Source organism: Lytechinus variegatus, chromosome 3 (genome assembly GCF_018143015.1).
Source record: "Lytechinus variegatus isolate NC3 chromosome 3, Lvar_3.0, whole genome shotgun sequence".
NCBI lineage: Eukaryota > Metazoa > Echinodermata > Echinoidea > Temnopleuroida > Toxopneustidae > Lytechinus > Lytechinus variegatus.
In genome coordinates this window covers 13,189,671-13,204,243 of record NC_054742.1, presented here as the reverse complement: position 1 = coordinate 13,204,243, position 14,573 = coordinate 13,189,671, and the positions used below count along the sequence as shown (strand labels likewise).

The window sequence follows — 14,573 nt, the reverse complement described above, 5'->3', positions numbered from 1 at the left end:
CGTCTAATGACACAAATTAGCTGGGAGGCCTTTGTTGAAAATTAGTGAACCGGGATAGCAATTTCGTCTTAAGTTTTAGTGCCGAAGAAATATTGCAAATATGTCTAGAGTCCATGGATTCCAAACAGACAAAACTTCTGTTTTGATTCACCAGTTTCTTTCGACAAAGACTTCTTGGTTGTATTCTTGCTGCCATGAAGAGCATAATATAATTATGACAATTCATATTCTATGTTCTTGAATCCGTCGAGGGTCGCATAGAACGAAAGCTCAATACTGATTTCTGAGAGAGAATATTTTTGCATTGAATGTGATCCGTGATCTGGTGCTATATGGTCAAATTAGAAGATGAAGCTTATCTTGAGTAGATTGGAAAGTCTTGCTATTGAAAACTGGAGGAGATCCTCAATGACGTCTTATTTGAGAAGAGAGTTTTCCTTTGATTGTGATCTGGTGGGGACCATTTTTGTTCAATCTGAAAATGACTGTCCGAGTTTTTTTCACAAGAAGTAAATATTTTTCTTTCAAATTTTATGAAATTTTTATGCACACTTACAAGAATATAACAACAGTTTTTTTGTGGAATAAATAGATATTCATTTTTAATCTTAAACTAAATAATTATAGGTGCGCAGACATGGGACCCCTTCATCCACTTTTGATGTGAATTAGATAGTAACAAATGTTTTTTTATAAGCTCAAAGAGGAATTTACCCCTGAAAAAAAAGTTTATTGCAAAAATAGCAGAAAAAATAATAAAAAATATCACTGAAGGAATAAGAATTGAGAAATTCAATCAAAGATTAAAAAGTTATACGAATTTTTATTATTTCATTTGTGACGTCATAAATTATGCGAGAAATATCGTATGGTAAAAAAAATCATTGAAATGTTATTTTCCCAGAAAATTGAAAATGGTTTTTACTGTATAGACAAATCATTTCACACCCTTTCCTAAAAAGACAACAAATAGTATCTCTGCTGTGAGTTTTGAGGCGTTGCAAGAAACTTCCGATTATTATTGCAAGTCTACACTGTAAAAACGGTGTTTAAAATTTTAAGCACGTTGTTTAAGCCCGTCACTTTAACAACTACTGTTTAAACTTTTTGAACAAATGTTTAGACTTTTTAAAGAACTGTTTAAACTTTTAAACCAGTTGTTCAAAAGGTTTAACAATTACAAACATTTTAAACAACCTGTTGTTAAAGTGGCAGGCTGATAAACAACGTGCTATTTTTTTTCACTGGTATTTTCAGTCTCTAAATCAATCATTGGTATTGCAACTGATTGCTAATCGGGTCCATGAAACAAGGAGTGTAATCTGATTTGCTACGGCTAAAATTTATTAATCAATTGTAAAATTGCAACAGAATATTTGCAATTGATTGCAAATATTTTCTTGCAACACCCCCCCCCCCTAAGTGTGCTTGTGAATACTTGCCTAGTTTTGAGCGCTAAGCGTCAGAATGTGATCGCGCGGAATTGTTAATGCGCAATAATGCGCAATGTGGTGTGCTCAATACACATTCTCTATCTGTCCTTGGACATGGATCCGATCAAGGTTCCATTACCATGTCTGCGGAAACATCAGGGTCGTGCTTTTTGCTTGTTTTGTTGCCGGGTGCTGCAACTGTTTTTCGCCTTGCTCTCCTTTTGATAACGGGTAAGAATCTAGTCTTATTAGCCAGTAAATTTGTAAATTTGCCCATGTGTTCTCTATGTAGAGTCCCCTGAATTTGCGTTTGATGAAGGTAATGATGATGATGCTGATGACAATAATTAAGCTTGATGATGATTGGGAGGATGGTGATGATGATGATAATGATGATGTTGACAATAATGGTGATGGTGTTGGTTATGCTGCTGCTGCTGATGCGTGATGATGATAATTTTGATGGTAATGATGATGGTGGTGATGCCCGGGGGGGCCACTTACATTGACGAGTGGATACCATGCGCGACCAAAAAAACACGTAAAAAGGATGTCTTTTTCACGATAGGGCACGATACGTACGTAACGTGATAAGGGTGTCAAAAACACAAAAATAATGAAAAAAGGGTATCTATTTAGCTAGGAAAATTACGTGTTTAGGGTCGAATTTGCGGAGATGATAAAACAAAATTAAAATGTTTTATAAAGGATGTCCTTTTTGCCCCAACACTTCGTGTTTAGAGTCCGATATGTGGAGGTGTAGAAGGTGGGGTCGTACTTCACCAAATAACGTAAAGCCGACGACCGAAGGACCCGTAACAATAAAACATAAATTCCTGTACTTGCTTAGGGGTTAATTTCAAGGAATATTTGCCAAGAGTTTCCTTTTGTTTCCAATACTTGTTAAGGGTAGGGTTTCACACGCCAATACTTGTTAAGGGGTTCATTTTCAGAATATGGAAATTACGTGTTTAGGGTGCTTTTCGAGACCCCATGGTCGCGCATGGTATCCACTCGTGAATGGAAGTGGCCCCCCCCCCCCGGGTGGTGATGATATACTTAAGCCCCCATCTCACTAGGATGGCGGTCATGCATGGTGACCATGGCGATCTTGTCTAAATCCCGCAAAGCGTAGCAGAATCGTCCTCGAATTCTATTTTTAGCCTGACAGGCGATTGCACTGCAACTTCACTGCGACGAACCTGCGCTGAAGGCGATGGTAATACGCTGAAAGTACGACGCTGCCACTCTCTTGCCACGATTTGAGGCTGATGTGATGCGCTGCTTCTGCGATCAAAGCGACCGTACAACGAGGCTCATACGCTAATTAGGACCTCGGTACGGTGGTGCTACGAATGGAGCGATTGTGTTACGTTCATGATGGGCTCTTGAAACGATTTCAAGCAATCGGCATATTAATCGCGGCACATGAGACATTTTTCAGTCGATTGCCAACCTCCGACCAAGATGTATGTCCAGAATTTGGTTGGACCTATACATCTTAGCATTATACAACAATATTAGTTCGAAGTCGAGTACGAGGAAAGGAGATGGAGGAGGCCGAAAAGATACTGGGTCCGATCCTGGCTGTCACTTAAGTCATAATATACAATATCTATTAAGATTTCATTCAAAAGATGTCGATGAGCCTAAAAGTTAATATGAGGGATGCATCCCTAAGTTCATAAAAGAGCTTAAAAATTATTTGATATTCTGTTGATTTTTTCCACAAAAGTTTGTCACTCAACATTGTTAGGTAAATTCCTTTCAAATTTGCTTACAAGAAGTAGTCTACTGATATGAAAGCACTCATAAGGGGGGGGGCACAATGCCAGAATCCCCATAAAGTGTGCTTTCCCAATCAATACATCAGTGACAAAATTCTAATATTGTCTACTGTCACTGTAGTTAGAATTCTTTCTAGTTTTAAAACAGTCAATTTATATATTTTTGCGGACTGAGGTAACCCATTTCGTCATCAAGACATGTGAGCGTCTTTTTTTCTCTCTCTTTCAAGCTGGCTCAGCACTTAGATTTTCATCCTCCTCCTGTACCCCCCTCTTCCTCCTCCTCTACCACCACCATAACCTCTTGTTCTTCCTCTTGGACCGCCGGCATCCCTTTTTGGTCCTTTTTCTGGGAGGTATATTTGAAAACGTCGTGGTGTCGCCTCGTAATCTGTTGAAAATGTGATAATCCGCCACCATCGGGACGGTGTTTTGTAGCAGCGCGGAAGATTGCTGCTCAATCGCTGCCCAGTCATCAGCGGCGCAGCAAAAGCGCAACGCGAATGCCTGCAGCGGGCTGAGAACGTGTGCCACGTGCCACCCAAAGGGAAAGCGTCGCGGTGGAAACGGTGTGAAGCGTGTCGAGCGCAAGGAAGTCGCCTTGTAAACGGAAGCAGCGTAGCAGAATTGTCTTGGGAACGGGCCTGAAAAACACGGGCGATCGGTGCCGCTATTAGTGCGCTTCTACTACGCTTTATGCGTTGGAGCTCCGTTACAGCTACGAATATGTCGTTTGTAATACGCTCTTGACTCGATTATGATGCGCTTTAGCACCTCCGCGATCTCGCTACGTAAGTTTTGAACATGTTCAAAATTTTGTGGCGACCAGGAAGATGGTGGCGATCCTTGCCGCTTCTGAAAAGATCAAGGTACGACGGAGAATATTGAAAAGATCAAGCCACGTTCAAGCCACGCTTTGTCGATTTTTGACGATCGCAGCGGAATCTCCACCTAGTGAGATGGGGGTATTAGGCTGATATCAACGGATGGATAGGCCTAAATCTATATCATTTTTATCATGGCTATCCATCTTGGCAAACCAACATCAATTAAAAAAATTACTATTGGGGTGTTGCAAGAAACTTGCGATCAATTGCAAGTCTATTTTGGTCCTTAAATCAATCATAGGGCCTATGTCTTGTAGTTAATTGTAAATAGTGATTGATTGCTATTCTGTTCCTTGAAACAAAAAGTTTAATCTGATTTGCTACAGCTAACGTTGATCTATCAGATGTAAAATTGCAAAAGAATGTTTGCAATTGATCGCAGATATTTTCTTGCCACACCATAGATCTATACCGTTCCGATAAGAGTTATTAAAGCATTTTCACAAGATTTCACTACTCAGACGCTCTCTAAAACGTACCATTTAAAAATGCAAGTCAACTCATATTAATCATAATGGATATCTCAAAGGTTTTTTAGAAAGGTGGTGGATCGGGACAGCTGATCGTCCGAAGATTGCTAACATTTCGTTTTAACAAAAGAAAAAAAACGACACGGCTGTTTTTATTCAGCGATTTTCGACAAAGGCTGTTAGTCATTAAATAACTTTTGACGAGAGATTTTCCGCATTATAAGACGTGTATGCGTACAGTGATTGCGAAATGACCTATCTCGCACGAAATTATACATGAATAAGAGGGTGGAGCATTTTCGTTATAAAGAAAAGCGAGTGTGCTTTCGGGATGCGTCATTATGTTCGTTCAGAGGCAAACAATCATACACGTCTGTAAAAACTCTCTAAAAACTTTGTCAAATGCCCAGAAGAAAACTTGTAGAGTCAGACACTTTGTTCATCACTTTTTTTAAGGTAATTTTTCGTTGGCCAGGAGCAAGTCGATCGGATGGGAGCACAATGTGATGCAAGTAAAATCATCAGAACAGAGTCTGCTTGATATAGCCATCCTACGTTCTGAACGAGACATTGATCAGAAATCTGAAGACAAGGAAATTGTGCCTCCTGTCCACGTTATACCATCGAAAAGTTACAGATCTTATGTGAGAGAAATTCTATCCTGGAATTCTATTTTAAAACAATGTTAGAAATTTTTACATGATAATAATGTAACTTTGCAATGTTCTTTGCGACATCATTTAATTAATGCCGTAAAACCTACTTAAGATTGGGAAGGTAGAATATTACTAGGGATTAGACAGAAAGTATATCAAACTTTTTTTATGTATTTTATGTTTGCAGTGAAGGCATGTCATGTACTATGATGCTAGTGTGAGTGGCAAAAGCTTCATTAAATTTAAATTTAGATTCATTCAAAGAATGAGAGCTTGGTAAGAATTTTGACAAGAAGAATAAAACTATCCAGTGTTTATTTCCTTGCAGGGAACATGGCGAAGGTGGGTCAAATTCAAGTTCAACTTCCTTGAGATAGGGATCCTCATTGTAGCCGTCATCAATATTTTAATGATCATCTGCATTTTCAAGTCCTGTTGTAAATGGTTTACTAAAGCAGAGAAAACTGTTGATTTCAGCAAAAGGTATGGAAAGAAATATTTGGGAATCCCAGACGATGAAGAAGATGAGGAGGAGGAAGAAGGAGAAGATGAAGGTGACGATGACGAGGACAATGAAAGTGACGAAGATGATGATAACAGTAATAAAAGCTAAATAGAGTTATAGTTTTACGGTATGTGTTGCGATTTTTTTTTGCATTTACTTTGTTTACGAATATGGTATATAGGGAAGATTGATAATTATGCAAAGGCATATTCGAATGAGAGGGAATGAATGGAAAAAAGAGAATTAAAATCCTTGGTTCAACCCTGCCAAAAATTTGGGCAATACGGCTGTACCCTGATATTTTCTGGTGTGGGAGCATTTTGTATAAAAGATGTGGAGTCAAAAGCGTATATTCTAAATTTCTTAGGAGCGTCTCATAAAACAAAACGGGCCATGATTTTACTGACTTATAAACTAATAAATCTTAGCATCTGATTGGGTCAGAACAAATTGTTTGTGGAAATCACGGATTATTAATTTTATTTTATGAAAGGCTCCTCTTGTTTGCAAAGTCTGGAAAAGGTCCCAAGGTAAATTAACTTTGATGAAGTGCCTGATTAGTTGGTAGGTTCAGTTTCTCAGTTTATATTCCTCATCCCCTTGCTAAAAAAATCCCTTGGCATAAACTTTGCTTCTTGTAGTCATAATTTCTATTGGCTGAAGGCCCTTTAATATAGTATGGTTACAATTTGAAAATACTGTTTATATTTTAACCGCTTTGGTTAAGGCCGTCACCCCACCAATTATTTTCAGACTTCTAAACAACTGTTTAAACTATATTTGAAACAACTTTTTTAAACTTTTAAACAATATTTTTTTCTGTTGTTTTTTTTTCATGGAAAACATATATATATGTCAGCCAGGGGGCGTTTCATGAAAGGACTTGTCGGGCGTTTTATCCGATAGTTACCATAGGAACAGTGCCTATCAGCCAATCAAAATCATGGAAAGATGTCGGATCTGACAACTTGTCGGATGAAAATATTGATGAAACGCTCCCCTGATGAGACCATTGTTTCGCCATTACGATATATGATTGGAAAAATCTGAAAGAAAACCAATATGATTATTATAAGAAAATACCATATTTCATGTGTATTGCAAATGTTTTGTTTAATTTAATGAGATACTCCATTCAAAGTAAATACGAGTTGGTTGACTAATGTCAGGGTGTAGTCCGAAAGATTTTATATGAAAAAAGAATATAGCGTTTTCGTAATTTTTTCCTATTTTTTTTTGCTGCATTACAATTTAAATATAGATATTATGCTACGTCAACGATTAATAAATTTTGAGCTTCTGAGTGCCTGTGGAATTAATAATTGGTGTCCCATATTATACGCATTGGCGGCGGAAGCCAAAAAATTTAGGGGGTGTCCACCTGAAATTTTGGGATGGACACAGGTAAAAAAAGTAAAAAATTGGACAAGCGCCCCAAAAAATTTTAGACAACCAAAAAAAAAAAAAAAAGTTATCAAAAAAAAATTTAGGGGGGACCGTCCCCCCCCCACCTCAAATTTAGGGGGGACACGTCCCCCCCCCCCCCCCGCTTCCGCCGCCTATGATTATACGCAGTACCTACACCAAAGATGAAAAAGGTGAAATAATGATCTTCTTCTGTATCCTTCCTCCTCTGTAATCTAAGATCCGTACGAATTATTTCTTATGAGTTAGGTGGTTATGATATGCCTATAAAGGAACTGGTGAAATATGATTTTTTTTTTTTCAAAACCCAAGCCCGAGGAAGATCCTCTACCAGCCAGAAATTGGTGCTGGTGCGCCTTATAACGCAATGTCTATATGCGCATCTTGATTTACGCCTTACAACTTGTCGGCGCGGCGCCGGGCATAATCAAGGAATGTGGTTCAAGATCGAGTGAACATTATCATGGTGGAGGGATCTTGGAAAAAAACATGAATTTGAATATCAAACTATATTTCGAGTGGCAGGTTTCTGACCTGTATTTGCTCATTTACGTTTGCTTCGTTTACGCCTGCAATCTGTGTGGTAAGTTTGGTCGTTCCGATTTGGTGCGCCAAGTCTGTGCAGGCCTACTGCGATTAGTAATAAAAGAAGACATGCAACGACCACAGAATTAACACCTGCTAAGGTGATCATTTAAGAATCCGAGTAAAATATGGTGAAATAATATTGAGTTTCATGTAACATGCAGCCTCAAAATGCAGTTTTCTTGTCAAATCCCATAGACCTCTCGTGTATGAATGGGTGCGCAGACATTGAGCACCATTTTTTTTCAATCTCTAAATGACAAGGTAAAAACGTTAGCTGTGATATTTGCAAGAAATGTTTTGCTCATTTTTATGAGCTTTTTGGAAAACTTATTTTTAAGAATAAAATGAGCAATATTCAGCGTCTGGATTTATAAAGCTAGGTCTACGAATTAAGTTTTGTAAAATTTGAAACAAATTCAAGTTTTATTTTATATGCTGAATTAATGTTTATAAGCATACACCCCCCCCCCCCATTTAAATTTTAGAGGATCTATATTACTATTACATCTAGATCTAGAGGTTTTATACTTTTGTAGCGTTTTTCCTCCCCTTTGTTTGGGTGCGGGTTTTGTGTGTTGGGGCGGTATTTCTGGTGTCATTGTCGTCTTATTTCATTAAGATCATGACCGCGGGGTGTGGATCTATAATTATAGGATCTACGAACACACCACCCAAAACTGGGCCTATGACTGTTTTCTGAATTCAAGCAAAGATGTTCTTGAAAAAAAATGTTTTGCCTTTAAACAGAAAGTCGTCCAGTGTTGGCAAGTGCATGGATGTTTGACCAAGTATCTAACATAAGCGCTCTCAATAAATCCAGTAATCCAATTCATCGAGGGATGCTAAGGATGACGAATGACATCGTATGGATTGAGATTAAAAATATTTCAAGAGAGAAACAAACTAACTCCATTGAACGGGGTATACATGATGTCAGAAAGCGAGAGACAGAAGAAAACATTAAAGACGAAGTGCAAGACGAATTGCCGCCAAGTCATTTACTACCCAGTAAACTCCCTCCTGTGGTAAGTCGAACTCTTTCTCAACGCACCCCCCCCCCCTTCTCTGTCTCCCGTCCCAAAAGAAACGAAACCGAGAATTATCGCTGAATATGAATCACAAAATGATTATTGTGTCACGCATGAATGCAGATAGAACAAAAATATTTAAAGTTACTGATGGGCGGTATCTGAATTCTTAAAAAGAAAACCACATATCACAGAAAACATAATCAATATTAACAAAGTCTTTAAAATTCGTACATTTCCATAACTTTATTAAACAAATATTTTTTTACGGATTTCCAAACGGAGTGTTAGTAAGTGCGGCAGCTATAGCCTATAAAAGTTGATTTCATTTCTTTATACAAATACAAGCATTGTTCTAAAGTTCTAAAACTTCTATTTTATTTCTCATTTTCTTTTCTTTGATTGAACTATCGGTTTAAAAGTCGTGTATTGAACTCTTAAGACATGTGAGTCTTTTTGCAGTTCAGAAACCGTCTGCCTAATGATTTCTTAATGGGATCCTGTCTTCGGATTGTTTTTTACTTACTCATAACGAATCTAATAGAGATATACCCGGGACACGTAATATAAAGCTTATATCGATTGATCATGCCCTATATAGGCTGATCAAATGGCTGAATTTACTGATCCTACACAATCAATGCGAATATATACGATTTAAGATCAGCCTAAGATTTATGTTACTATGGTTACGGGACCATGATGAAGAAAGAGATTCTGAGATTTCTGTTGATTTCTAATTAAGTTTTGATAAATCTTCCAAAAATCGTTTTCGTTTTATCAAATATCGCACTGTAAATAGAATCATAGGCATATACTTTTATTATGGGAATGTTTTCACTAATGAATACCAATTTGTCTCGAGAGATTATGAAATTCTACAGTTTGACAAGATCGGAAGGCAGGGGCGTCGATCCATTTTTCAGTTTGGGGGGGGGGGGCAAAATCATCAACGTTCCAAAGGCGCTCGATCGTACAAAACACCCATCCACACACACCCTTGTATATATATATATATATATGTGTGTGTGTGTACATGTATGTATGTATGTGACTCATGAGACACAGACACGTATCTCACCAACAAATTAATGCGAGCGCGAAGCGCGGGCTAATTTTTTTAGTATAATGACAGGAAAAGCGTGCCTGTTTAGAACTGTTTGTAGTAACTCATGAGGAGGATGCATATATGTACGAGTGCCGAGAGTGAGCTGAAATCTCTTTATATTCTGACCTGAAAACTTGATATTCTAAGCATTTTTGGTACAAATGATTAAGATTTGTATCTAAAAGAAGAATAGATGCGAGCGCGAAGCGCGAGCTGAAAATTTGATATTTCGATCTGAAAAAAATGACAGTTAATGGACGTTTTTGATAAAGAACAAGATATATCCAAGAAAAAATTATTGCAAATCGGAGAAGGAGTTCGTTTGAGGCTAAGAACTGAAAACTGGACATTTACATGCACCTATTTAATCATGAAAAGTATGCGTTTTTGCTACAGAAATTGTGCGAGCGCGAAGCACGAGCTGAAAATTTTTATATTCCAATCTGAAAAGTGGACATTTTGTGCACGATTTTAAATAAAGAACGAGTTGTGTATCTCCGTCTCGCTTGCTGAACATTACAATCTTGTTTTCTTTTTATGAATATCCGGAATTATTGGGGGGGAATTATATTTTTGCCCCCCAATATTTTCATTGGAGGGGCGATCGCCCCCCCCCCCCATAATCGACGCCTCTGTAGGAAGGTTCAAACAGTATATTTTTATATAAACTTGGTTTATTTGTTAAATGCCTCTTCAAGTTCGAGAGATCAGCAATTCCTCCACTCACAAGTTTCTCCACTTTAATCATGTTAATAGTCGACGTGCGTCCCAAGATCGATGCCAACTTGAAAATATAAAATTTAACTTAATTACTATATAATTCGGTTGTAACTTACTTTTGATAGGATTAATGCTACTAACAATTAAATAATAAACACGGGTCGCGATCATGGGTTTGGAGATCGAGAAAATGTGGCATAAATTATTTTGAAACCTATACATAACTGTATAGTTACATGTAGCTGCAGATTGTTAGGGGACGTAGTCGCACACTGAAAGTTACGATTTTTTTTCATTATCTTTTTTCGTTTTTACGCCCCTGAAGGGCCCTGATCTAAGTACCGTCCTCATGAGATTGTTTTTTCTTTAAATGATTGACCTTCCGCTTGTTCGCTAATACTTACAGACCTACAACATAAATCATGGAGAGCTTGATTCCAAAAGGGGCTAAATCCACTTATAATTAAAATTTAGATGTTGATGTACGTATTGTAGACCCGGGAATCATATGTATCTTATCGCATTTTAAAAAAATGGGAAGGTTGGTATATATTAATTGTAAATTTTTGTTTTATACCAAAAGGAGTTAAATCCAACACAGTTTTATTCCAAAGGAGTTAATTCCACAACAGGGTAATAAAGAAAAATAATAATTTTACTACCTAACATAAAGCTATGCATTCAAAAATTAAATTATCTAAATAGGCCTACTACACTGGAGTGAATTATATCACTGGTTAGATAATTACAATCAGTTATCAAAATCAAATGCAGTTGAATAATAAATACTAATCTTTTTTTTTCAATTTTAGACGTTATAAGTATCCCATGGTATGTACACAATATTAGTTCTATACAATATGTTTCAACTGATTAACAAGATTTTGTTTCGTTTTTTCATTCTTTTCCTTATAGTCACGGTGGTCAAAGACAAAAGTCATTTTGATCGAACTCGCTATCTTCTTCGTTCTCTTCTCCAATATATTTCTTCTGAAAATGGGAGTCATGTGGTGTAGCCAAGCTCATAAGCAGGCTGGATTCGCCGCTCGGGAACACAAGAAAAATCTTTATAGATATACTAATGTTAATCCTGATAGTGACTGAAAAATTCAGCTATCGCTACGAGACTGCTGAGATTGGACAAAATACTTATTTTTGAAGCCACGTTCATGATCAGTAGTGTGGAGTTACATGGATGTTTCTTCAGGGGCACTCGTGACTTCATATTTAGTAGATTCTTCATTCAAATTAATAGAACGGTGGATGCTGTACCTAGCAATCTGAAGCATGCTGATGATATCTTGTTCTTTCCCTGGATACGTGAGGCATTTGCGACATTTATGTCCTGAACTGTTGGGATAGAACCACTCCAGAGACTCACCAGCAAGCGAGTCATCCAATGTGAAAGACAGTACGTGAACACCAAATACAGATTCAATGTATTTACAAGATTTTAACCTGAAGGAAAACAACCCTTCTAATCGACGCTTGTACTGACTCGTATATGCCACGTAGTTACCATGCCAAGAGTAAAAATGGAAAAAGCATATTGCCTGATGATTGTTTTCACCAAAATATCTCAAACTGTTTAAGTGTTCACAGATGGCGGGAATCTGGAAGAATGATGCCTCGTTGACCAGTAGATTGAATTCATTCCAAGTTTTAGGCAGAATCAAGGCTCCTTCACGCAAAAAGTTAAGGACGTAGCGAAATAGTTTTCCATCTCGATCGATTCCAAAGTTTCCATCTTTATCTCTGGACTTGTAAAGATTCTTTTCACTTATGATGGTTGCAAGGTAACCATTAGGCTCTCTCATGAGTGTTTCCTTGGTTGTCTGGTAGACCTTCCCGCCAACATTTAGACCGAGTATTTCAGAGCTACCGATTACACTCAAAGCTTCTTCCTTCAATGTGCCAAGCTGAAAGAAATCAGCTTCGCATGCCAATAGACGAAACTCATTGAATCCTTCTGGAAGGATAAGTTTCTTGCATCTCAGAAAATTTAGAATATGTCTAAAAATGTTCCCATCTCGATCAATGAGGTAGTTGCCATATTCATCCTTCGCAGACGGTATAGATTCATCAAGCATTAAACTAAAGAATGACCTTGGTATACTGGTCAATGTTGTGCGAGAGGTCCTGTATATTTTTCCACCAACATTCAATCCAATGTAATTAGACATGATTCAAAGAATGGTCTGTAGTAAATGTATAATGTCAACTCACGCACTCATAATGTTGTTTGATATTTCCTCTTCAATTGCAAGAATAGAATGTCAATGTGAATCCATGCAGTCAATGGGAGACGGACTTTGTACCAGGTTGTACTTTCAGGAACTATTGTTAATTGTTTTTCGAAATTCCGACGTCACGCGTTATGAAATAAGCTGCCATTCAAAAACATTTACCCCCCCCCCCCCGCTCCTGGTTTCTGTACACTCCCCCCCAAAAAATGAAATGTTAAATCCACAAATCAAAGGTTGGATGAGAGATAGGCTTTTCTAAATGTTGCATTTACCACTTTGAAAGGTTCGACCCATCACTTAAATTGTCGCATTCAGCTTTATGCAAGGTTAGAAAAAGTTGTCACTCCTACAACCTTTAATTTTTTTATTTAACATTTAATTTTTAGAGTGTGTTTTTAGTGCGTCTCTCTTTAATTGCAATTTGAAAAGGTTTGAATACAGATAGTGTTGGTCAATAGTGAAATTATGTATTTTTGTGACAATAGCAATTTTTCTTTTTCAAATTCATTTTATTTAATTCTCATTTTGCTCTAATTATACATGCTATTTAGATTCATATTTTGAATAGGTCTGTCTGACATAAAATCCACGAATGACTGGACGATTTAATGTGTTTTCAAAGTCTTTGATCTTATCATTTTGCATGATATTAGCGAACTGGCGGAAATGTATGGGAATAATCATTTGAAGTATAATATGAAACCCAGCTGTGAGAAACGAGTCACTTTCAAACCCATCATTTTCGAGCAATCTTAAGCAAGATGATACCCCGGATAATACATTTTAATACAAGTCATTATGAACAGAGTTCGACCTTGAGCAAGAAACACATTATTCATTTGATAATTATGATATCCAATATCCATCTCATAAAAGTTTCATTTGATAAATCCTTTTAGAATGATAAACAATATTATATTGTTTTGCCATTATCTACTTTTAAGTGAATGAAGACTTAATTCAAAATCTTAGCCTTTGATAAGTTTTTGAAGTTAAAGGTCAAGTCCACCTCAAAAAAATGTTGATTTAAATCAAAAAGAGAAAAATCAAACAAGCACAATGCTGAAAATTTCATCAAAATCGGATGTAAAATAAGAAAGTTAGGACATTTCAAAGTTTCGCTTATTCTCAACAAAATAGTTATATGAACGAGCCAGTTACATCCAAATGAGAGTCGATGACGTCACTCACTCACTATTTCTTTTGTTTTTTATTGTTTGAATTATACAACATTTCAATTTTTACGAATTTGATGATAAGGACCTCATTGCCTGAAGCACAAAATGTTAAAATAATGGAATTCCACGTGTTCAGGGAGGAATGAAACTTCATGTCACATGACAATGACGAGAAAATAAAAATATTTCATAATTCATTTAATAAAATACAAAAGAAATAGTGAGTGAGTGATGTCATCAACTCTCTCATTTGGATGTAACTGGCTCGTTCATATAACTATTTTGTTGAAAATAAGCGAAACTTTAAAATGCCGTAACTTTCTTATTTTACATCCGATTTTGATGAAATTTTCAGTGTTATGCTTGTTGAATTTTTCTCTTTTTATTCAAATCAAGTTTTCGTTGGGGTGGACTTGTCCATTAATAAGTCTACTGACCGAAAATTACCTTTAACATTGGCCTTGTGACATAAAATCAAAATTATCTATTTGCTAACACTTGATAATCATTATACTTAAGTTTTATCTAATTTGGAGTTAAAC

The 14,573-nt window shown here is 36.8% G+C and overlaps 1 protein-coding gene across 1 annotated transcript; it reads right to left on the bottom strand.

Moving 5' to 3' along the window:
* Window positions 1–10,490: 10,490 nt before the first annotated feature.
* LOC121410257 (BTB/POZ domain-containing protein KCTD19-like) lies at window positions 10,491–13,902 on the bottom strand. Its single transcript, XM_041602217.1, has one exon. The coding sequence runs from the start codon at window positions 12,788–12,790 to the stop codon at window positions 11,795–11,797; it is 996 nt and encodes a 331-aa protein (XP_041458151.1). The 5' UTR covers window positions 12,791–13,902; the 3' UTR covers window positions 10,491–11,794.
* Window positions 13,903–14,573: the final 671 nt, after the last annotated feature.

What these genes read in the sequence shown, in the direction of transcription:
- LOC121410257 (XM_041602217.1), bottom strand. Translation starts at nt 12,790, where the DNA reads ATGTCTAATTACATTGGATTGAATGTTGGTGGAAAAATATACAGGACC.